This window comes from Sander vitreus, chromosome 6, assembly GCF_031162955.1.
Source record: "Sander vitreus isolate 19-12246 chromosome 6, sanVit1, whole genome shotgun sequence".
Lineage (NCBI taxonomy): Eukaryota > Metazoa > Chordata > Actinopteri > Perciformes > Percidae > Sander > Sander vitreus.
Window position 1 is genome coordinate 15,065,968 of NC_135860.1, and position 22,744 is coordinate 15,088,711.

Consider the following 22,744-nt stretch of genomic DNA (forward strand, 5'->3'; position numbering starts at 1 on the left):
ATACACAAAGGCCGAAACCTTAAGTAGTGTGTGGGAATAAATATTTCATAACATATTTAAATGTTTCATTTTAGTTGATCATTAATTCGTACATGTGTCAATACGGTTTTGTAATATACTATAGCCTATTATATGATCTGTAGATCTGTATTACTATTATATTGTTAAAATTAGTCTTTTAGCTTATGATTTTCCATCAGTTTAACAACAACAACAATAATAATAATATAGCATAATATCAATAATAATAACAATAATTTATGAATCAAGTAATTTTCTCTTTAGACTAATATAAATATGTTGATCCATTCCTTATATAGCCTACATTTGTTCAGAGCTGGTCATGCTCCGGAAGTATTCATTGTCCCGGAAGTGTACCCCTGGCCCGACGGAGAGCAAAAAAGCGATGGCGGGGGACACTTCAACGGAGCTTCTTTTTCTAGATACGTTTAAGCACCAGAGTGCAGAGGTAATATATCTGACGCACTACCACCCCCTTGTATATTTACTTTAAAGCTGCCTGCATTTAATTCTCATATCGGTCATATTCAGGAATTTTGGAGATTGATGCTAAACTTCCAAGCTAACGATGTCAACATGGCTTACACAGTTGTATCATGGTCGTTATAATAACGTTGCAATTCACAGCTTTAATTGCGCTACGCACTCGCCTAAATGCAAATCTTATTGTAGCAAATATATTAGTTAAACGTAATTTTATTTACATAACCTCATAACGCCATCATCTGTTTGGTTTTTGCATCCTTGCGCAGTTCGCTTGCTAATTAGCTGAGTGGCTAATGCTTATTGTAAAGTCTCAACCTGGCCATGTTTACCTCAGAGCAGTAGTATTAGTTGTGGTTGGTGAAGACATGGTATTCTCTAAATGTGTGTGTTTTTTTTGTTTTTTTTTAATTAATTATGATGTTCAATGCACTTTAGTTAACCAACGTGGATGTGGTGCGGTTTCCTTGCGGGGTGCTAATCACAGAGGTGCGGGTCATTCCTCCAGGAATCAAAGCACACAGCAACATACCTGACAACAGAGCATTTGGGTAAGAGCAATATGACACTCGCAAACACTGCGTTACATACAGTACAGTAAGTTGCCAGTTTATTAGGTCCTCCTAGATACATCTAATACAGTACAATAAAGCAACCCTGCAATAAATCCTTTATTCATCAAGGTTATAAGGTTCACTCTTTGTTGAAACTGGTTTAGAGAGTTGTTGATTCAACTTTTTGTTCTTTTTCATTTCAGTTTATATTAATTGGGGTATACTAAATATTAGGTGGGTCCAGGGCTACCCAATAAACTGTCAACTCAATATAGTTGCAGTTAGGGATGCACCCATTGATACACTGGATCAGTATGAGTGTTTAAGTTGATACAGACCACATTGAGCACATTGGGTATTGATCATAACATGACCGATTCACAATAAATACAGTTTCTTTGTCAGTTTCATAGAATTCAGTTTTTCCACAAACCGTTACATTCATTTAGTCATGGCGGACTGCTGACTCATTTTTTAGTGCACAGCATTCCCTTGCCTTATATTACTTCACATCAAAATGAGGGCTACAAAGTAAGGTATACAGATTGTAAATTTGTGGAAAAGGAGAGTACTGGTATCGTATAGTTCTTCAATATCTGCAGACACCCAGACTCCTGGTATTAGAGTTGTATTGAGAGAAAAGATAGATGGTGCATCCCTTGTTGCAGGAAATCTTTAACGTCTTTGTAAATGATATATCGCTTCTGGAGATGTTTGTTTGCTACAGATACTTCAATGTGTGCCTATAGAAAGGTATATTGACACCTGAGCTCCATTGTTGTGTGGATCCTAAATTCCACTGAGCCTGTTGGGTAATGTAATTTAACTGAATGCTCAACAATGTTATATAATGATAAAGTAAATTGAGGCGGAAATCCTTTGCGATGCTGATCAAGTACACTGTCTGTTATTATGGCTTATTTATAACACCCAAGTATATAAAAGTAATATCTACCGTGGCATAAATGGTATGGTAAATCTGTTGGTGGTTGAAAATTATATTGTCACATATGACGTGCCAATCACAAACATTATAAGATCTTAGTAGAAGCATGCTTATTGGCTCGCTGATGAGATTTACTCCTTGTGGATTGAAATTGGGTATTGAATAACGAGGCATTTTTCGATACTCAATACTTTAGAGGCAATTTGGTCAGTGCCCAAAAAGTAGCTGAACTGAAAAGTATTCAGTACCCAGCCCTATTATACACTCAGTGTTCACTTTATTTGATACAGCTGTACAATCAAATACAGTCCAAAACAAACTGTTCTGCCATAAAGTCTACTTTTATGATGCTCATAATGTTCCGTTTTTTTCTTGTCACCGTCATAGATGTTTAAATTAAATTATATGTTTTAGCACTGAGGTCACAGTTAGTGGTGGTGTTGTACTGGACTGTATCATATTCAGAGTTGCTTCTAATATTCGGACCCATCTCATGTACAGGGTAAAACATTAGAAACCAATTTCAATTTAACATAGGCCAGTACAACACCACCTTTTAAATACGACTTCAATAATAAACTTATAATAAAATGTACACATTTCTAACTTTGTCAAAAAAACTACACATGTATACTTCATAAAGGTAAACATTTATGACAGAGCTGTTGCATTGATTGAATTGCAGTAGATTGTAAAGGTGTACCTAACAATGTGGCCACTAAGTCTATATTATCATAACGCCCACCCCTATGTTGATGTAAAACTGAGTCTTCTGGATAGAAGGGGACTGAGCCCTGACTGCCACATTAATGTGTGCCTGTTTCTGTTTTTCCAGGGAGACGTCACCTCATGCCTTTCAGTTGGAGCTGTTCTTTAATAATGTTACTAAACCCAACAACCCCACGTTCCACAGGCTGGGCAGGTCAGAATGAATTTCACTCTCACCCTTGTTTTGTTTCTGTATTACTTTGAGCCTCCCCTTCATCTCTGCATTTCCCAAATCTCAAAAGTGCTTAAGATGCATATGTCTGTCTAATCCTGTTGAACCAGTCATGGTAACATCTGAGCCGTGTTCTCGGAGGCTAGAGGGGTGCGCGCGCGTGTGTGTGGGGGGGTGGGTGGGTGTGTCCATATTTAAGTCTCTTTGTTCCAATGCTGGCTAACTGGTCTGTCCAGAAACTCAACCCCACCCACACAGTAGCTGAAAGTGACACTGTAATTTAGAGGTTGCAGTGAAATAGATGAATAGTGGAATGATTAAGTCCAACATTTTTATTCTACCCTCATAATAACAGAGGTGTATTTAGACGCGTCCATTGTGTAATAGTCGTTGAAAGCTGTAAATATGACACACCCAAGTCATTATCTCTGCCGGGGAAGTTGGGAGCAGATTTCTTTTAACCTGTCTGATTGCTATTTAAGTATCTTACAAATCTCAAAAACAAATTTGACTGAAATGTTTTTGGACAGGAATCCTTTTTGTCAGCTGAAGTGATAATCAGGATAAAGATCATCCAGATAACCATAATTATGTAGTTGTGTGGGTTTTTTTATGGCATTTTGCCTTTTTGTGTTGTTATGGCAGTATGGGTGTGTTTGATGGCATGATACAAAGCCTCTGGCCATATTGGACCCAATATATCACAGTGACGTGGTGTGTGATTAATACCAGTGTCTCCCAACCTTTTTGAATTTTTTGACCTTGTTAAAGCTATGCTATGTCTGGGAACATGTGCACACGTCGATGGGTTGTGACGACTTCATGAAAGACTTAATCTTCCTCAGTTCGTTTTATCTGAATAATAAATAGATGTCTGAAGAGGAAATTTTCTGGTAACTCGCTTTATTTTGTATAAATGTATATGTATATGTATATATATATACCCCGTTTCAGGGTATCTGCAGGTCTTGAAATGTCTTAAAAAGCATTTTTCCTCAAAATTTTTTTAAATTTAACTTGGTAAAGAGTGTAGAATATTTTTAAAGGGAGGTTATGCCCTTTATTAGATAAAGAAAGCTGACAGGAAATTAGGGGAGAGTAAGATAGGCCGTGATGAGTGAGTGCCTTTTAGACATAATTACACAGCAATTCTGTGCTGTTTGGAAAGAGGTTTATCTAGGACTTAACAGATTGCTGTTAAACTTCATTGCAGTCACATGCTATTTTCCTAACACTAAAATCTCTAAGATGATGAACAAACATTCACAAGTTCAAGAATAGTTCAGCCTTGGTGTATATTTGCACTGATGTTTTAATCTGCCTTGTCCTGCTTTCTGCCCTCAGTCTGGAATATGATGAGAACAAATCCATCGTGTTCAGACCCAGTGGAAAGGTAAATGGTCGTCCACAAACTAGATTTGTATTTATTTTTTTCTGTTGATTTTTGAATAACTAAATGGGTTTGTGCATGCAGGTGAACACAGACGGCCTGGTGCTGCGTGGCTGGTACACCAGTCTGACTGTAGCAGTGTATGGGACAGCAGAGCGCTCACATGGACATGACCAAGCCTCACCCCCTCCTCCTCCCACCCCCCCCCCCTCAACAGCCAAGCGGGCAGAAGCGGATCGTGAAACAAGGTGCGCATCGTAAGCCGAAACTACCCAGCGCTTCTTCCTTCACATCCCCTTCCTGATACTGAAGCATTTAATGGACAGGTTGTTCTTCTTTTCCCCGATTAGCTTGGTATGCTGTCAATCTATTGTACGGTTTGTTTTTTAAGAGTGGGAAAAAGATGACCAGTATAATGGCAGCCCACCCAGACCAGCACCCAGAGGGCCTCGTACTCCACCTGGGCCTCCGCCCCCGGATGATGATGATGAAGAGCAGGTCCAAGTGACGGGTGAGAACTGCACATCTATTCTGTGCTATTATTATTATATCTGTCACTGTTGATCCTGATTTATCAACAATAACAGAGACGCTGACGTAATTTAAGCATCTGTCTGGTTGATACTTCTCATAATTAAATCAGTGGTTCTCCTTAATCAAAATTAAAAGTTATATTTTGGGGAAATCCCACATTGGTTACACTGCAGTTTCTTTGTCTATGACATTATGAAATTCAATGTTTTCATCCTCATTTACATTTATTCAGTCCAAGCAGCCCGCTGACTCAATTTTGTGTACTTTACATCAGTGTCTACAATTGGTTTAAGTTTATAATCAACGTTATTTGTTTTTATGAAATGTTTCCGAATTACCCGGATTGTCCGAAGTTTCATTTCCTTTCAGTACGATAAGAAAATGAACATATAGAGTTGAACCTTTCTTGTGCTATATTTTTCTCAGTTACCTTATTTTTTCAAGGTTTTACAGTTGTATTTGAAAAGTTTAGTGTACAGGTAAAGGGCACTTAATGTTCACGAAAATGCGTTACATTTCCTAAGCAAGTCTCTGCATGCTGATTATCACAATGTACTGTATGGAATCACAATGTACCTGCCAGGTGCAAAAACATATTTTAAAAAAGTGTTATGCTTTGGATAATTGCTGGCATTCATGTAAAATATAAGCAATGTGTTAAAATGTGTACACATTGTAAAAACAGTGGTATGATGATCCTTAAGCTGTTTTTGCGTAATTAGGCCTGTACGTATGCAGATAAATGTATAGTTTGCATGTTTACACGTGCCCAGTGGGCATGTTGGGTGAACTGTGTGCCATCCGGCTTCTCTTGTGACATTTACAGTGGGCGTGGTCAAAGAAGAACCATGTGAGGGCCGTGACGACTACCTGGAGGCTGTCTCACCTGAAAGATCACTGCCTGCTGATGAAACCTACTCAGATGCTGAAGTAGAGGAAGAAGGCGAGGAGGAGGAGGAAGAAGAGGAGCCGGAGGAGGAAGAAGATGCACGGACTGAAGGGAGTGTTCTGGAAGAGGAGGAAGAAGAAGAGGAGGAAGATGAGGGTGAGGACGAGGAGATGGAGGAAGGTAGGGGAGTTATGTTGAGAGTAGGATAGTCTGCAATCCCAAATGGATGCCCAACCCTGAACCCCTTGGTACTGCAAACTCATCAGACTCCCCCGGGGGCCATGGGAGCAGGGTCCATTTGGGACTGAGCTTCAGTTGGAGAGAGTGTGTGCTGTGGCATGCTGCCTCCATCTACAACCGCTGGGTGCTCCAAACTCTCAGCTAGCCCATCCGAGCACTGTGAAGGGTCATGATCAACATTCATAAGCTGTCATGTGGAGGTCTCCCTCACATATCCTCACAGCCATGGCTGATGCTTTTGCTGTAGTCACACCCTGCATGTTAAACTAACGCAGCATGTTTGGAGTGATGCCGCCATGTGTGAGTAGGTTTGTCTGTGTATGAATTTGTGAATGAGCAAGGGAATATTTAGTCGTCGCTGGCCTCCCCATTTTCAATAATTTTTACACAAACACTTTATAAATGGTTGAAGAATCTTAAGAATTGTGTTCATAATAGAACATTTGTCAAATTTCCCCTCTCTTTTGTCTCTCCCACCCTTTCAGGTGATGACGGCTATGAGCAGATTTCAAGCGACGAGGATGATCTGGATAATGGTAGCTTCAAGTTGCCTACATTTGACATGGACTACACTCCTGAGGACCTGGCATCTGTCCCACCTGTCCAGTTTGACCCGTATGAGCGAGAACTCAGACCCCTGCTCTACTTCACCCCTCCATACAAGACTCGCTTTGATACACAGCTTGAGAAGGCCAGTGTGGAGGAACCCAGGGACCCTGGTGGAACAGAAGGATCAGCAGGTGTAGAGGAGACTGAGGCTGTTGCCCAGCTGAAAGAGCTACTAGCTAGTATTGGAAATGACAGAGATGTCCGCTGGGTCACTGCTGTGGAAGAGGCACCTGCACTACTGGCCAAAGGGTTGGCTTATTTAATCAAACAAGGAGAGGGCGAGATGGAGGAACCTGTTGGAGTTTTAGTCCAATGGGCGCTACAAGCTCTAAGTATGGAGATTGCTCTCACACAGCCCATTGCTCTTAACCTCAGACAATTGAAAGCCGGTGCCAAACTAGCATCACACCTTGCAGAGTGCCCACAGGGCCTTTCAGTGCTGCTACGTGAAGGGGCCCTGGGTGTGCTACTGGAGCTGGTCCAAGCAGACCATGTCTCCTCCACACTGAAGCTCAGTATCCTGAGAGCTCTGGGTGCTCTGACCAGCACTCCTGCTGGTGCAGAGGCTTTCCTACATGCAGCAGAGTCAGAGAAGAGTGGCTATCAGGTTAGAATCACAAAGTATAAAAACTTGAAAATGTTCTTTTCCTCAACACTTTTTCATTATATACAGATTTTCTTCTAAGAATACCATGAAATTCTTGATCTTACAAATGGATCTCAGCCTACCATTTGATCCAAGCGGGAGCTGGTCTTTAAATAAGGCACATATTGAACTGATGTGTTTAGATCCCAAAGTTAATTTGCCTCACTGACTGTTTACAGAAAACATTCAGAAAACACTGACTAGTTGAACAACTTGATGAATGTTTGCCTCATTAATATCTGACATTAAACTGTGTGTCATTTATAGCGTTTAGTCCATCTGTTCCTGCGTGAAGAAACAGTGAGGGTCATAACAGCTGGCAACGCCATATTACAGAAAAGCCACATGTACGAGGTACTGGTCGACCTGCAGAGTGCAGCAGCAGCATGGAGTGAACCACCGCAGGTAGACGCACACAATCAAAAACACTGATTCTCACACACATATGTTACTAACTTCAAAGTACATTTTTCATGATAACCATGACTGACTATCATTCTCAGGAGGAGATGGAGGATGCTGAGAGCCCTATGGAGGAGGAACCATCGCTAAGCTCCTCCCCTGTCAGTGAGGAAGAGCTTGATAGGCTGGCAGGAGTTTTAGAAGAGTTACATCACTTGCTAGAGACGGCCCCTTACTGCATGGTGCAGCCACCTGTGAAAGCCTTTCCCACTACTGCTAGAATAACAGGACCACAGGAGAGGGACGATCCATACCCAGCACTGTATAGGTACACATTCAAACACATATGACCTCAAACCTCACACAGTGTAGACACTCAGATATGAAGTTGAATGTAGTTTGGTACTAGAGATGCACCGATTACAATTTTTAGGCCGATTCCGGATTTTTCATTGAGTTTGACCAGCCGATACAGATTTTAGCCGATTCCGAGTTCATTTTTTTCTAACCACTTTTCTTTAATAGAAAATTTACCATTTTTCATAGAACATTTTTTGAATAGATAATCGATCACTATAAAATAGAACTATATAAATTACTACTGGTGGGGGAAATTCACTCACATCTAAAGTGCAATGTTATGGAAGAACCATTTCCTTCTTTTCACATCCAAAATCCAACTAAAAACGTGATATATTTAGCAAACTAAACTTCTGTATGTATGAAAACAGGGAAAACGGGTAAAGGCAATAAAATAATATATAAATAACAAATAAAATAAATATAGCCTTGCAGTATAAAGATATTTCTCAAAACACACACAGGCCTGTTTGAACGTCAACAGTAACGTTACCTGAAAACAGCGTGTAGTTCCTTTTTTTAGCAGGTTTGCTTTATTTGTCATTGTGCATAAATATGAACAATACCGTTGCTGTCAACAGGCTTATCTGCTGCTAACATTAGCTACCGGCGGTAGGTTTTTAATGTTGGTGTTGAGCGCTATGCATCCCCACTAACCTGGAAAGCGTTTTAAACAGTAACGTTAATACAGCGTGTCGGAGGAATACAGCGTCTCCTTTTATTTTATTTATTTTTTTACACAGCGGCCAGCGGGGCGTCAGAGGCAGAGGGACCGTAGCGTTCGCTAACGTTAGCTTCTTGGCTCATCTGGGGTCTGATAAACAGTAAATTCATCAAAGTCAGTGTGCCCAACGCTATTTTCCGATAAACTGTAGCTGTCATATTTCACGGGACCCGCGCGAATGCGGTTTTCATGTTCCAGTTTTATAGCCTCAGAGGGGAGAGAGTGAGAGCGGCTGACTGTTTGCCTGAGATCAGTAGAGCAGACGGCTCTGCAGAGCCGTGTATAATTACGCCTTTATGACATTTCATAAACAGCTGATTGAGCGGCAGTGCGCCGCTGCTACATGCATGTAGCGGAAACCCTGCATGTGCACGTGTGGTGCTGATGTTGCGCGATGTAAATCATGCACCTCCCGAGTGAATTTGACCGGCATAAAATCGGCATATGTCATAGGTCACCAGCCTGTCAATCGGTGCATCTCTATTTAGTACTCATTGATTGATAATATTGCACATATTCTCCTTTCTCAGGTATATGCATGCGTGCCATTTCCTGGAGAGCACAGCAGCTGTGATGTCAGCGGCTGTGGCAGCTGGCCACCTCGGTGTCACCCAAGCTGTCCGAGAGCTCCTCCGCTTCCTGTCGCTCACCCAGCCAGGTCTGCTCTTCCTTCTCGCCCAGCCCACTCCCACCAACCTGCTACTGCGTCTCCTGGCGTCTATGGCAGAAGCTGAGAGCGAGGAGACCACCTTTACAGGGGGAGAGGGAGGTGTCACAGGGCCAGGGTTCGGTGAAGAGGGCTTCGGCGTGTGGCTGATGCAGGCGCTGCATGCTCTGCAAGGTGTATCAGAGCTCATGAGTCATGTGGCCACAGGAGGAGATGGAGGAGCTGGGCTAGAGGAAGGTGACAACCCGGAGGTACTGGGCATGCTCCATGCGCTCTACCTGATGACCTTCACACAGACCGGGCGCAGTGCTGTGGCCCACGTTTTAAGCCTGGACAACAACCTGTCGTGTCTGGTCACCCTCCTCCAGCACCACAGCAAGGACGGACAGGGGTACAGCTGTCTTCTCCTTTGTCTCTCTTTCTGTATGACTATGGTTTGATTTCAAGCAACTGTGCAGTGAGTATGTTTTCACATTTTTGTCTTCTTTTCTTTTAGTGAGGTCAAAGCTCGCAAAGCAGTGACATATAACTATGCCTGTATGCTGGTGTTACTGGTAGCGCAGAGCTCTAATGAACTGCGGATGATGGAACAATATGCTGCCCCACTACTCGCCATAGCCAAGGCTGATGACACCAATGCCAAGTTACAGGGTAAATATTACCAATGTTACATTAAAGTAGTATGCCATATGTGACAATTCTGGGTATTTTATTTGTATTTTTAATGTTTTGTTCTTCCTCTGTACTTCAGAGCTTAGCAAATGGCTGGAGCCTCTGGACAAACTTCGCTTTGAGATTGGCAGCATTCCCATCCTCATAGACTATATCAAACAGGTACAGAGCTCTCCCTCAATATATGTACTGCTGGAGTAAAGCAACATTTCACTACATTTTCAGTAACTGTGTGAGCTTTCATCTCCCTATATCACCCGCAGAAAGTCCTAATAACTCCTGAGTCTTATTAATTCAGTGAGTGATAAATCTCTTCAGTTAGCAGTGTTTAGGCGGCTGCCAGTAATTTGTCTATAACATTTATTTCAGGGAGTGCATTCACTCTTTCGGTGAAGGAATCAAGGTATCTCATCCCACCCTAACCCGCCCCCAGGGACTACAGTTTCATAATTTGTATTTAAAAAAAAATATTTATTGAGCTTATTTAATATTATTATCAGTACAAAACAGTACAAAGTTATACTTATAACCAGGCCAGCTGACAAGGTGGCTGATTCTGATACCTAGATAAGAATGCAAACCTCATAAACAACAAAACCATTAGCAAAGCAAGAAATCTTTAAGTCACAAACTCATCTATATGTTTCCGTCTAATTTTCTACCTTAGAGCCATCAGATACACAGTATATCTCCTTGGAATGCAGTGATTCACCGACAAGTCTGAACTGCTCAAACATATACATGCTGTGTAGCCTATTTGAGTCAAGGCATTATATGCAAATAATAGTGCTATATGCCATTTTAAACATGTCTTCTCTTGACTTCAGAATGTGGAAAATGTGTTGACTGCTGAGGGAACTGGACTGGTCGCTGCTCTCCGGGTCCTTTGTCACATCGCCTGCCCCCCACCTGCTGTAGAAGGTAAAGATATCAAGCGATATGATTTCTGTAATAGTTCAGCTGATAAAAACTAAAGACTTTTTTAGTGGTCACATCGTCTTTACCTGAAGGTTTTAGTTTAGATATTTTTGAATATTAAAGGGGCCCTATGGGGTTTTACTGCAAGCAAACAAAAGTTAGGTTTACTCACCAAAGTGAACTGTGGTATGAGTATCCTTGAGGTGTAACAAACTGGTTGATTGAATTTCTTTTTTCATAAAACATTCGAAAAGCCAATTTGTTATTTTAAAGCCTGCATTGTTTACAAGCTTGGACACTTCCTCTTCCTTTGCTGGCACATTACTGCCTTTCTTGGCGCATTATCACCACCTATAGATTAGTGGAATAGTGAGAGACCATTGTCAGTGATGTGTACTAGTAGCTACCAGTGGTCAAAAACTCAGTGTTTTTAAGCTGTAAAACTGGTTATCGTGTTCATTGATGTTGACTGCAACAGTTACAGAAGAGACAGATGTTGTTCATAATGGCTTCCTCCTTTCTACAGGTCAGCAGAGGGATCTTAAGTGGAGTCTTGCAGGGGTCCAGCTGTTCTCCGGCGAGGGTCTGGATACTTGTGTGCGTGTCTTACAGAAGCTGTGCAGCCTGTTGCTACAGCCATGGCGTGTGCATGGACACATGGGCCCCACGCCACAGCGCTGCATGATCCTCAGTATATGTATCAGCACACTGCGATTGTTGCGCACCATGCTGATGGAGCTGCTACGCGGGGGAGCTTTCCAATTTAGGGACACTCGTGTGGCCAGTGTGTTGGTGACGCTCCACATGATAGTGTGCTCCATCCCTGCATCTGGACGTCTAGACGGAGAGGAGACAAGAGTGCAGGCAGTCATTGTAGACATACTGCTCACTTTCACGCAGGGTGTTAATGAAAAGGTGTGTGAATGAGCAAGTGTATAGCCATGTTTGTTTAGCAAAGAAATATTGTGCAAAAATCAAATCAATCAAAAATAAATTCTTAGTCAATTTGTGTGTTTTGGTGCAGGTGACTCATACAGAAGAGACTCTGGCCAGTAACACGTGGTCTCTGATGCTAAAGGAGGTTTTGGCCTCACTGCTGAAAGCTCCTGAAGGTCTGTTCTCTGGTTTGACGTTGCTGTCTGAGCTCCTGCCTCTTCCACTGCCAATGCAGAGCACTCAGGTAACTCACTCTATCCTACTGGTCACCCATCTGTCCTGTACTTCCTTTCACCTTCTGATGATAACAAATCACATACACGCTAATATATACTAGATCTTTGGCTCCATAGGTGATATCAGTCCAAGATGTGGCTGTAGCCTTGAACACAAGAAAGCTGTGGAGCATGCACATACGGGCGCAGTGGAAAGTGTTTTCTGAGGCGTTGAGGTGTGTGTGTGCCACCAGCTGCCCTCCTCTCCTGGCCATGCTGAGGAGAACGTGTGTTCAGCTGGCAGACCTGTCTTCACCCACCGCAATACTCATCATGAAGACCCTGCTGGAGCTGCTGCTGGAGGAGCTGCAGCCGTGAGTGAAAAACACACACTCTGTTGTTTGTGTTTATGCTGTGAACTTCATTTTAAGTGTATGCAATGTGCTAATTGCAGGGCGGAGGGGAAAGGTGTGTGCTGGGGCCAGGTCCTGCGTCTGCTTTCTTTGATGGATGCTCTGGTGTCACAGAAGGCTTGTAAGAGCGCAACACTGCACCTGCTGTCGGGGTCTGTGTCTGGAGATGAACAACTGGCCGATCTGTTCCCTTTGCTGCTGTCTCTCTTGGTTCCTCCAGCTGACCACTCCTTACAGCAGCAGCAATGCAGTGAACTAGTGGGGACGGTATTACAGTCACTGTGTGACCAGGTAAGCAGTATAGTGCACATAAAGGCAGGCAACATAAACAAGTCCTTACAGAGAAAAGGACAAAGTCTAAAAAATATAAATCTCTGTCTTCACCAGGACATTTCTCTGGTGGTTTCTCCACCTGGAGAAAGCTGTGTGTCAGAGGCTGAGCAGCTGGCCAATGCACTTCCAGGGCGAGAGATGATGTCATTAGTGTGCAACTCCTTGTTGGAAGTTTTGGGGAATTCAGAGAGCAGTGTTCCACTCCTTCTCACCTGTATCAGGACTTTGACATTCCTCACCGAGCACGACTATGGACTCTATCACCTCAAACTGTAAATGACAATTCTTTCTTTTTGTTTCTTGGCATTACCACGGTCTCACTTTGTAACCAGGCATAGGGTGCTTTCCTTCATCAAAAAGACTCCACTTTATCTTTGTTTCAGAGCTCTGAAGAAACATGGTGCTGGTCTATGCTCGCTGTTAAAGAGATTGGTGTTTGCCTTCAACAAGGACTCAGCAGATCTGCTCTCAGCTCTGCTTGACTTTCTCAGACAGATCCTCAACACAGAAACAATGGTCAGTACCTGGTTTTATGTCTGGTTCATATTTGACTTGGACTTTTGCAACAGCTGATTTTTCAAGTTTTGAAGCTTACAGTAATCATTAAAAAGTGCTTTAAGTTGGAATTCCTGGGCTTACTAATTGTGCAAGACTTTGTGTCTCTTGTAGAGTTGCATATAGTATGTAATAGTTGGATTTTTTGTTGGATCTCTCTGTGTTCTCATCCAGTGTGTAGATGAGGCCCAGGGGTCCGGTGAGGAGTCTGCCTTCTCTTCTCCGCGGTTGCTGTCGGGCTCTGAGATGAGAGCTCTACTGCAGTGGGAGGAGTCTGAGTCCCATCCGCTCCCTACTTTAGAGAAACAGATTACGGTACAAATTATACACACGTGCATCGTTTTTTTGTAAATGTAAGTAATGGTCAATGCTGCCTTGGCATTTAACTAACTCTGTAACTCTGTGTCTATGTAGAAACTATGTAAGGAAGATGATTCATTGGAGACGATGTTGGAGACTGTGATTGTTCTGAGGCAGACGCTGGAGACGGCCACAGACGCACCTCCTGCAATTGACACTGAGCCCATTCTGCCAGCACCCGAGACACTTGCTGCCCAGTTTAATCACAGGTACAGCCCCTGGATGATCTCTATCATTTTTTTCTTTCTCTGTCTAAATTCAATCAACAATCACAGGGAGGCAAAACCATCGCAGCCAGGGAAATGTATCTTTCTAAAAGACAGAATTATTATCAGATAATAATATTCAAAATGGTGTCAACATGAGTTATCTGCACTACAGCTTTCTCTGGAACAAGAACTAAACCTATTAATGATGATATACTAAAATGGGCCTCATGCATCACTTTTGTGGTAAGGAAACACTGGATGTGATAATAAATATTTCATGCATCTGTGCATCGTTATCTGTAGGACAGTGTTCATTCTGTCAGAAGCTCTGGATGAGCAGCTGAAGACTCTGTGGTTCTCTCCCTTCCAAACTGATGACATCGAAGCAGACCTTGATATGGTAAGTGTGTATGTGTGCATGCACTTTGAAGACACTATAGCAAAAATTACAATCCAGATTTGCTTTGCTAAATGATCTTATTTTCTCTTCAGTGCAGTATTTGGTCAAAGTACCAGCAGCAAGAATGTTATGCTACTATTGTAATTCTTAAAAAATTCAAATAATAAACTATTACTGCATTACTACAGTAATAACATTGTCAGTAATAACAAGTCTGTACAAAAACTGGTTTAAACCAGAGGTATGTCCAAATGTTAAACACTGATTCACTATGCATTAAAAAATGTTCATCTCTTTCCTAATAGTTTATATAAAGGGTCTTCTTTTTCTCCCAACTTCACTGCTATGTATTTGTTGAATGAAAGCTTGATGCTTTATTGATGGGACTTTAAATGAATTACACACCCATCAATTGCGGATTATTAAACCTAATTACACATGATCATGTGCAGTTATGAAGCCCTTTCTGTCTGTTTGCGGATGGACAGTATGTCTATGATTGCCACTTTGTCTGTGTGGCAGGTGAAGGTGGATCTGGTCGGGCTGGCTCAGGAGTGTTGTCCAGAACTGGACCTGAAGGCAGAGCTGGAGCGCTCCTTCTTGTCTGAGCCCTCCTCCCCTGGTCACACTAAGACTCCAAAAGGCTTCCGACTTGGCAAACACAAGCATGAGACGTTTATTACAAGGTACAGTTCCAGTGTTTAGTTGCATTTAAATGCTTTCGTATTTGTTATGTATTCTTTGCAGAAAAGTAACATCTTGATTCTTGTTTAAATCAACCGACTGAATGTCATCTTGTGCTTGTCTCTGCAGCGGTAAATCAGACTACATTGAGCCTGCTAAGAGAGCCCACATAATGGCTGCTCCTCGAGGCCGTGGAGGTCGAGGAGGGTTTGGACAGAATCTCAACCGGCCCCATGATATCTTCCGCCAGCGCAAACAAAACACCTCCCGTCCTCCCAGTATGCATGTCGATGACTTTGTGGCGGCGGAGTTTAAAGACATTACAACCCCTCTTGGACTTTTGCCTCCCAAACGGCCCCCCAAGAGCTCCCCCAAACCCCCCACCAGAGGACTGTTCACTGGCAACAGAGGCAGAGGCACCTTCCACAGCCAGACTCGCTTTTTCACTCCACCACAACCTAAAGGTGTACTGCTGTCAGGTACGTATACACAGACACACGCAATCCTATTGAGAAAAAAAAACACATCTCTTGTGTTCACTTCAAGTATAGTTAAAGGACTCGGACCCTCAGCTAATGACACTTCATTGGTCAAAATTACAACTGTGTATATAGAAATGTTCTCTTCGTTGTTGATGAATATTATTACTAGTGCAACTCACTTGTGTGACGGCTTGGGTGATATTACAGAAAACAAAAAGTAATTTGATAGGTTTTTTCTCTTTACCAGCTATTTCTTTTTTTGCAATTTCTGGTAGTTTTTTCCAAATTTTCAACTTGACAAACATCAACTTGAAATTGCATGTTTCTTACACTGCAAATATTAGTCCATAGTGTATATTTCATTCTAATTTCATACCAGGGCTTACTTTTCAGATTAAAGTTCATTATTGAGCTTGGAAACAGATGTGAAAATCTTCAAGGTCCTCCTACTAGCTTTTTCCAGAGCTTTCAGCTCCAACTCATGGTCTTCACCAGCAGATGGCGTTTGCTCATTTGTTATCAGGTTGTACCACCTGTTATCACATGACCCATACTTGGGTCTTGTTATGACAACTGAGCACACTCAGCATGAGATGTGGTGTAGACACTGACAAAAGCTAGTCAGTGAACCTTGAGTTGAAAATTTTTTTGTCAAGCTATTGGTATACTGTAGAGTATGTAGTAGTTGTTTTAAATTTGGGCATACTGCAGGTCAGAGCTACAAGCCAGAAAGAGGTGCTAAACCCTTTATTTTGGTGCTGCAGGAAACTACACTCGCAGAGAAGGAGGCCGTGGTTCATCATGGAGCGGCCAAGTTCCAGCTGTCACTCACAGAGGAACCTACAGTGAACCTCGCGGAGGCCAGAGCAACTTCACACGTGGACCGCTGCCTTCCAGACAGCCCCCAGCAAGTATGAAATGTTTACCAATACACACTTTTTGCTTGATTTTGCACTCTGAATATCTAAACACTGAACTTAAAATGCGGTGATTTTGTCTCCTTCTCCCTCCGTCTCAATTTGCCAGATCCATATCGGCTGGCTCCACGGGACCGAGCCCTGCGAGGAAGAGGTGGTGCCGGGTTGTCGTGGCTTGGCGGGGGAGGAGGTGGCGGCAGCGCTGGAGGAGGCGGTGGGGGAGGTGGAGGAGGGGGGAGAGGATCTCAGGGGAGCAAATTCAGTGGGGGTGGAGGAAGCGGAGGTGGGAGGGGCAGACATGTTCGCTCCTTCACCAGGTAAATTCACCTGGGCAATGACTGCTGCCTTTCATGGCAACGTATGGACCAATCAGGATATTATATATACTGTCTCCATGGAAACGTGGTGGGATGATGTTGTCACAATGACGTACAGACTCTGTGTTGATGTTTTATGTTTTGTTATCATGAGTTGTATTTAGAGAATAAAGTCACAGTAACTGAGCGTACACTTTTGTTTTTAAGCAAACACCAGTTGGAAAAAAATGAACTGATGCAGACAGTAACCACGATTCCCTGTTACCTCCGAGCACTTATTACCCGTATTTAAAAAAGTGAAACGGGACAAAATTACACCACACTGAAGGTTCTTCATGGTGCTTGACAAGAATTTAGTGTGTAAAGACTATAGTAAAGTCCAAGATGGCCATTTTAAAAAGACCATTTAGGAATAGTTCCTTGAATTTAATGAGTGAAAGTGGTTAAAAAATGAAGTATTTGTGAGACAGAAAGGTGCAGAATTTACAACATAAGTTAAACCCACAATACATGCCTTTGCCAACTGCGACACCAAGTTTCCATATTAATGTCAGAGATCATATTGGTAGTGCTACATGCGGTCCTTTAGTCTTGATGGAGACTAACAGCCAAAACACAAACATGAACGCTATGCAGCTGTCCTCCCAAGATTTGCTTGGTATGCCTTTTGTTTTTCATACCTTAGATCGACAAACCTGTGAAATATTACACATTGTGAGTCAAGAAACAATTCTCAACATTTTAGGTTGGCTTAGACTTAAAATAATTTTAGAAGTTCTCGTGTAACCAAGTTCTTGCAGGACACTCGAGAACCATTTAACAAACCTTTTCAAAGCATAAAATACTGCATCAGATGGATCGCTACTGAGGAAACTGAATGATTTGATCCTGAGATCAAGAAAATTACTTGAAGTAACTGTGTATAATTAAAACCTGAGATAAAAAATAACCGACATTACACAATGATCCATTTGCAGAAATGATCACTGGTGAGTCCACAAAATAAATTGATGTCTATTCACTTTCTCACCTACTGTCAAAAGATCAACTGGGTTAGTAGAATTACACAAAAACACCTTTTAAACACAACATGGTTCATTCCACAGCAGACTATAACGCATCATTCCAAAGCATACTGTACACACTATATTGTCATTACTAAACTGTTAGCCAAATTATACAAAAATAAAGATTTGATCATTTCTGGTTTGGCTAATCTGCCACCAGTCCTGTCTACTCAGATGACGGTCACCTCCCGGCTCTTCCTCTTGATGCAGTCTAGAGTCAGACTCCTGGTACCACCCTTGCGCGTCCCCTCTCCCAGCTGAGGTGATAGAGGTGGTCCTGATATATTTATGGCCTGAGCTGAATGTAGTGACAGTCTGGAGGCATGTAAAGATGCCTCCCTCTGCTGGTGTCTTGTCGGCTCCCATCCATATGTCTGCTGCTGGGCTCCCTGATGCTGGTCACTGGATGCCTGTTCGACAGGATGCTGACTCCTGGTTGGCTGCAGATCTCTGAGGAGCTCCAACAGTTCCCTTTTCTCCAGCTCTGCTTCTGCCAGCTCCTGTCTTCTCAGACGCTCTGCTCCTAACAGGGCTCGCATGTCACACACCACACGGGACAACTGATCCTGCACGGAGAGGACACGAGATTACTGAATGTGCATCAACATGGTTCACAGCATAGGCTTTTCTGGGTTATTTACAGTTCTGGATAAAACATTTAGGTCCTAAAGTAGTTCCACTTTAGAAAAATTGACTGAAGGATTCAGTATAAATAGAAAAACGTTGAGACCAACAGTAAAAGTAATTCAATTTTATTTGTAGTGTCAAATCATAACTTTACAGATAGGTCTAGATCACACTCTATAATTTACAGAGACCCAACAATTTCCCTCAAGAGCAAATGCACTTATTCCAGCAGCGACGAGGGAAAACCTTTTAACAGGCAGAAACCTCAGATAGAAACTGGCTCTTGGTGGGAGGCCATCTGCCTCAACCGGTTGGGGGATTCGGCTCGGCTGTAATAGTCTCCATCAAGTAAACATCCTGAAGAATGGGCCACTTTAAAGTAATACATTATTTAAGTTGTCAAAAAACAGTATTAAATATTTATTTTGATATGGAATTTCAACTTTTAAGCCAACTTGGATGAGAGTGCTCAGAAATAAAAAAACAACATTTTCAAGACAATTCCTGATGTGATATGATCAAAGCACATTTCACAGTTTTTTTTAAATGCATTGCTAAAGCTCTCATTAAAGGTGCAGTAGGTAAGACTTATAAAACTAACTTTCTGTCATATTTGCTGAAACTGACCCTATGTTCGAGTAGAACTACATGAAAAAAATCTGGCTCCTCTGGCACCACCTACAGCCTGTAGTGTGATTTGCAAAAATCCACAGCTCTCTGTTCAGATACACCAATCATGCCCAGGGGGGGGGTGTCTAACTGCGTGTCAATCACTGCTCATGCATGTATGCATTAATTCTGCAACGTTTTGGGCTTTAGCAGAAAGGGGGGAGGGACTGAGAAGTTGTTGATGTTCAAATTTTTTGGCTAAGTCCTGGATCTTCCCAATCCTACCTACAGCACCTTTAAATGGGAACTCAAGTAATGTGCCAGTACCTCAAATCTTTACTTCAGCCCTCTTGTTGTTACCTTAAAAACTGAGGAGTTAAATACATGAGAAGGACTGACAGGTCACCTTGAGCTCCTCCACGTCGTTCTTCAGCTGCGACTCTTTCTGCACCATGTGTCGCCTCTGCGAATCCAACCGAGACTCCATCTCTCGTTTCACCTCCTCCACCTTACACAGCATCTCTGCCCTGCCGTAAATATTCAGTGAGACTACTAAACTATGATCTAAAAAACTAATATAAAGTGTAGCAATCATCTCTGTGTTCAGGATTTACCTGAGCATCTCCACTTCTGTGCGCAGCTCTGCTACACAGTTATGCTGTGATTGGTCGATGGAGAGAAGGGTGTGGCCACAGCCGTTGGGACACTCCCTGCTGCGGAAGTTACATTCTGACAGATGAGCCTCCAAACCCCGCCTCTCTACCTGCACAGGACAACCTGACAGGACAGGAGCACAGAAATGGATAGGCCTCACATTTGGCAACCACATACTCAATTTATAAATGTATATATCTTTGAAAAATATTTTACAAAAGGATTTGCAGACACCACTTTAAAGACATAAATAACTACAAGTCATAGCAGTACACACAGGAGTGGAAGCAGTAGCAAAAATATTTCTTAAGTAGAAGTGCAGTTACTTGACTTTAATATTACTTATACAGATAAGGTAGATTAGTCAAATATGGCCACACATCCAAAATAAAGATGTCCAATCCCTCTTCATGTCAGTGGTGCTTTAAAAAGTGGAGACCATTGTCTCAGATTACATTACAGGGTTACAAGGTCTAACTTCATTTCAAATGTAATATGCTCCTGATTTTGTCACAACATAGTGGTTGGCTATTCTGTAATTCTTTCAAGGGTTGATCCTAATAAAAATATACTTTCTACTTTGTCGAAGTGAAAGTAAAGAAGAATTACCAATTTTACAATAGAAGTACAGGAAAGAAGTGTGGTATAAAGAGAAAACTTATTGATGTAATTGTTTTCCACCCCTGAACAAATAGACCAACCCAACTTTTACACTCCTCACTGCAGTTATTATGCCTCATCTTTGACCAAATGTAAAAACTTCTCACAGATCACAGCAAACATAGACAGCAACAGAAATATCAGGTTGAATCTTGTGTAAAACTGTATGTTGCTGTAAGTGCCTGTAGTACTTAACACTGCAAAAAGCCACACTGCATGCACACACTCTGTAACTATACCTACCACAATAGTAACATATGTACTCTCCACCTGCCAATGACAGGTCACAGACACATTGTGAGCACAAGAGCACATGCTTGTATACACATACACATGCTCATTAAAGAGTGATTGAAAGTTGACCCTAGTTCAGTGGGAGCTAAACAAGTCCCATAGGTGCACCAGTTTGGGAGGTAGCCATGACAACAAAAAAGCCACCTGTTGCTTACACACCACATAGACACACAGGTGTCACAATTTCCTTTATTTCCCACATATCCACATGGATGACCATTTAAGAACCATACAAACCCTACTGATAAACATCACAAATGACACATTGGATGAGCTCAATGTGAGGTTTCATACCTGTGTTAGAGCAGGAAATGAAGGCAAACTCGCACTCATCCTCATGTGTGTGCAGGCTCTCCAGGGAGCAGACCACCTCACAACCCTGCCCTGCATTCACACAACGTATCTGCAGGCGGTTCAGGTCATTACGCATGTACCTGTCATCAAAAACAGCATCAGAGAAATATGGGTGAGCACGGAGAGCAGCATACATGTGTGACCCCACTGAATAGTAGAAAGAAATTGTGAAACTTAAGAATGAACAGTTACAATGAAGATATAATAAAAGACACACTTATGCAGAGACAGACCTGTACAGTGGTTTGAGACTGCCCAAATCCAGTGGGAGTCTGTCCTCGGGACAGGAGTGATGATGGACCAGCCAGCTGCTGATGCAGGCGCTGCAGTAGGCATGTTCGCAGGGCGCCTGGAGGGGGCGCTCCAACACGTCTCGACACACACAGCACAGAAGACCCTCATTCACATAGCCCACAAACCTCTCCAGATCATAGCCCATCCTACAAACACAGATTATACAAACATGACAACATTTCAAAAGGGAATAAAACTCCAATCATGCCACAGTATTGGCTCATTTGTTTCTTCTTTTTTTGATTTTTAACTCTGACAATAATATTCCTACCTGATAAAAACAGATCTCACTTCATCCAACTCTTTCTTCTTCTTTCCTTCTGTTGATTTCCACTCCTCTTGGTCCCACACAGGTGACCTTCCCTCTTATCTCTGCACTACTACTACTACAGTCTTTCCTTCTTCAGTCTTTCTCTTGACTTGTTGCTCCATTAAGGTGAGGGTCTCCTTTCCCTTAAAGCCCTCCCCTACCTTTGGGAGTGTGTCTCCATGGAGAGGTATCCCTGACAACCAGGGTTCAGGACACAGGCAGGCAGCTGTCAGGCGAGATCAGATCAGATCAGATCAGATCATAGAGACAGACAGAATTACAGGAGAAGAGACACTACACATTCTGCAGTAGTGTGTTTTCCTCACTGCCTCACCAATAAAGCTAAAGGTTGTGGTGCCTTCAGAGATTACACCCGTCTTTCAACTGTTTCTGTCTCTCTTAATGACCCACCCTATCCTAGGTTACTCTCTCGCTCTCTGGATGTGGGATTAACATGGATTACACTCTCTCTCTCTCCCTGATTGGATTACAGACTACACAACGTCAGATGACACATACTGTCAGACCACAAAAATCAAAGTGCAACGCAAACCCCTGGACTCATCCCAGTCCCTTTATGGACTTCCATTTCTGTTAGACTCAGTGGTGGGAAAAGTATTCAGATCCTTTAAAAAAAGAGCAATACCACACAATAAATATACTCCATTACAAGTAAAATTGTTTTTTTTGTTTATATGCTCATTGTAAATGTTTATTCTTTAAAGTAGGCTATTATATCTGTCAAATAAATGTAGTGCAGAAAGTGTGCAATGTTTTCCTCAGAAATTAAATGCATAAATTCAGTACTAATAAAGTACAAGTACCTCCGAGTACAGTACTTAAGTAGGCTATATGTATTTAGTTACTTTGCACCCAGACTTTTTTTCATAACAATTACAAAGCAGTTAATGAGAACAAGACAAAACATACTTTAGTATAAAATGAATAATATACAGTATATATAAATAATATTAGTATAATATAGTAATCATAAGTATCATATCTAATAAACTCACCAACGTCTAGATGTTCTCATGATTGTATTCTCCTCCTGATGTT

At 42.1% G+C, this 22,744-nt stretch overlaps 2 protein-coding genes across 2 annotated transcripts; one reads left to right on the forward strand and one right to left on the reverse strand.

The window, feature by feature from the left end:
- The first annotated feature begins 371 nt into the window (after positions 1–371).
- On the forward strand, positions 372–17,003 carry virma (vir like m6A methyltransferase associated). The gene is given in 28 exon segments (XM_078252991.1): positions 372–469; positions 943–1,055; positions 2,840–2,926; positions 4,289–4,337; positions 4,419–4,528; positions 4,530–4,582; positions 4,726–4,845; positions 5,695–5,937; positions 6,483–7,213; positions 7,520–7,657; positions 7,756–7,982; positions 9,269–9,796; positions 9,902–10,056; positions 10,157–10,239; positions 10,905–10,998; positions 11,522–11,910; positions 12,020–12,175; positions 12,285–12,520; positions 12,601–12,850; positions 12,947–13,164; positions 13,276–13,408; positions 13,622–13,762; positions 13,862–14,016; positions 14,320–14,416; positions 14,939–15,102; positions 15,230–15,579; positions 16,347–16,493; positions 16,609–17,003. Coding segments are annotated over 28 exon segments (5,442 nt in total). The 5' UTR covers positions 372–406; the 3' UTR covers positions 16,821–17,003.
- Positions 16,999–21,891, reverse strand: rnf41l (ring finger protein 41, like). The gene is made up of 6 exons (XM_078252992.1): positions 21,647–21,891; positions 21,315–21,521; positions 21,022–21,161; positions 19,734–19,896; positions 19,526–19,646; positions 16,999–18,449 (listed from the first exon to the last, which is right to left on the reverse strand). Exons 2-6 carry the CDS (start codon positions 21,518–21,520, stop codon positions 18,054–18,056), a joined length of 1,026 nt encoding a protein of 341 aa, XP_078109118.1. The 5' UTR covers position 21,521; positions 21,647–21,891; the 3' UTR covers positions 16,999–18,053.
- Between the last annotated feature and the right edge of the window lie 853 nt (positions 21,892–22,744).

Bases quoted from the DNA above. Each gene is read 5' to 3' on its own strand.
- rnf41l (XM_078252992.1), bottom strand. From the start codon at position 21,520: ATGGGCTATGATCTGGAGAGGTTTGTGGGCTATGTGAATGAGGGTCTT. The intron at 21,162-21,314 runs GTCTGTCTCTGC...TTTTGATGACAG, and splicing joins AGTCTCAAACCACTGTACAG to GTACATGCGTAATGACCTGA. The intron at 19,897-21,021 runs GTATGAAACCTC...CTGTCCTGTCAG, and splicing joins CATTTCCTGCTCTAACACAG to GTTGTCCTGTGCAGGTAGAG.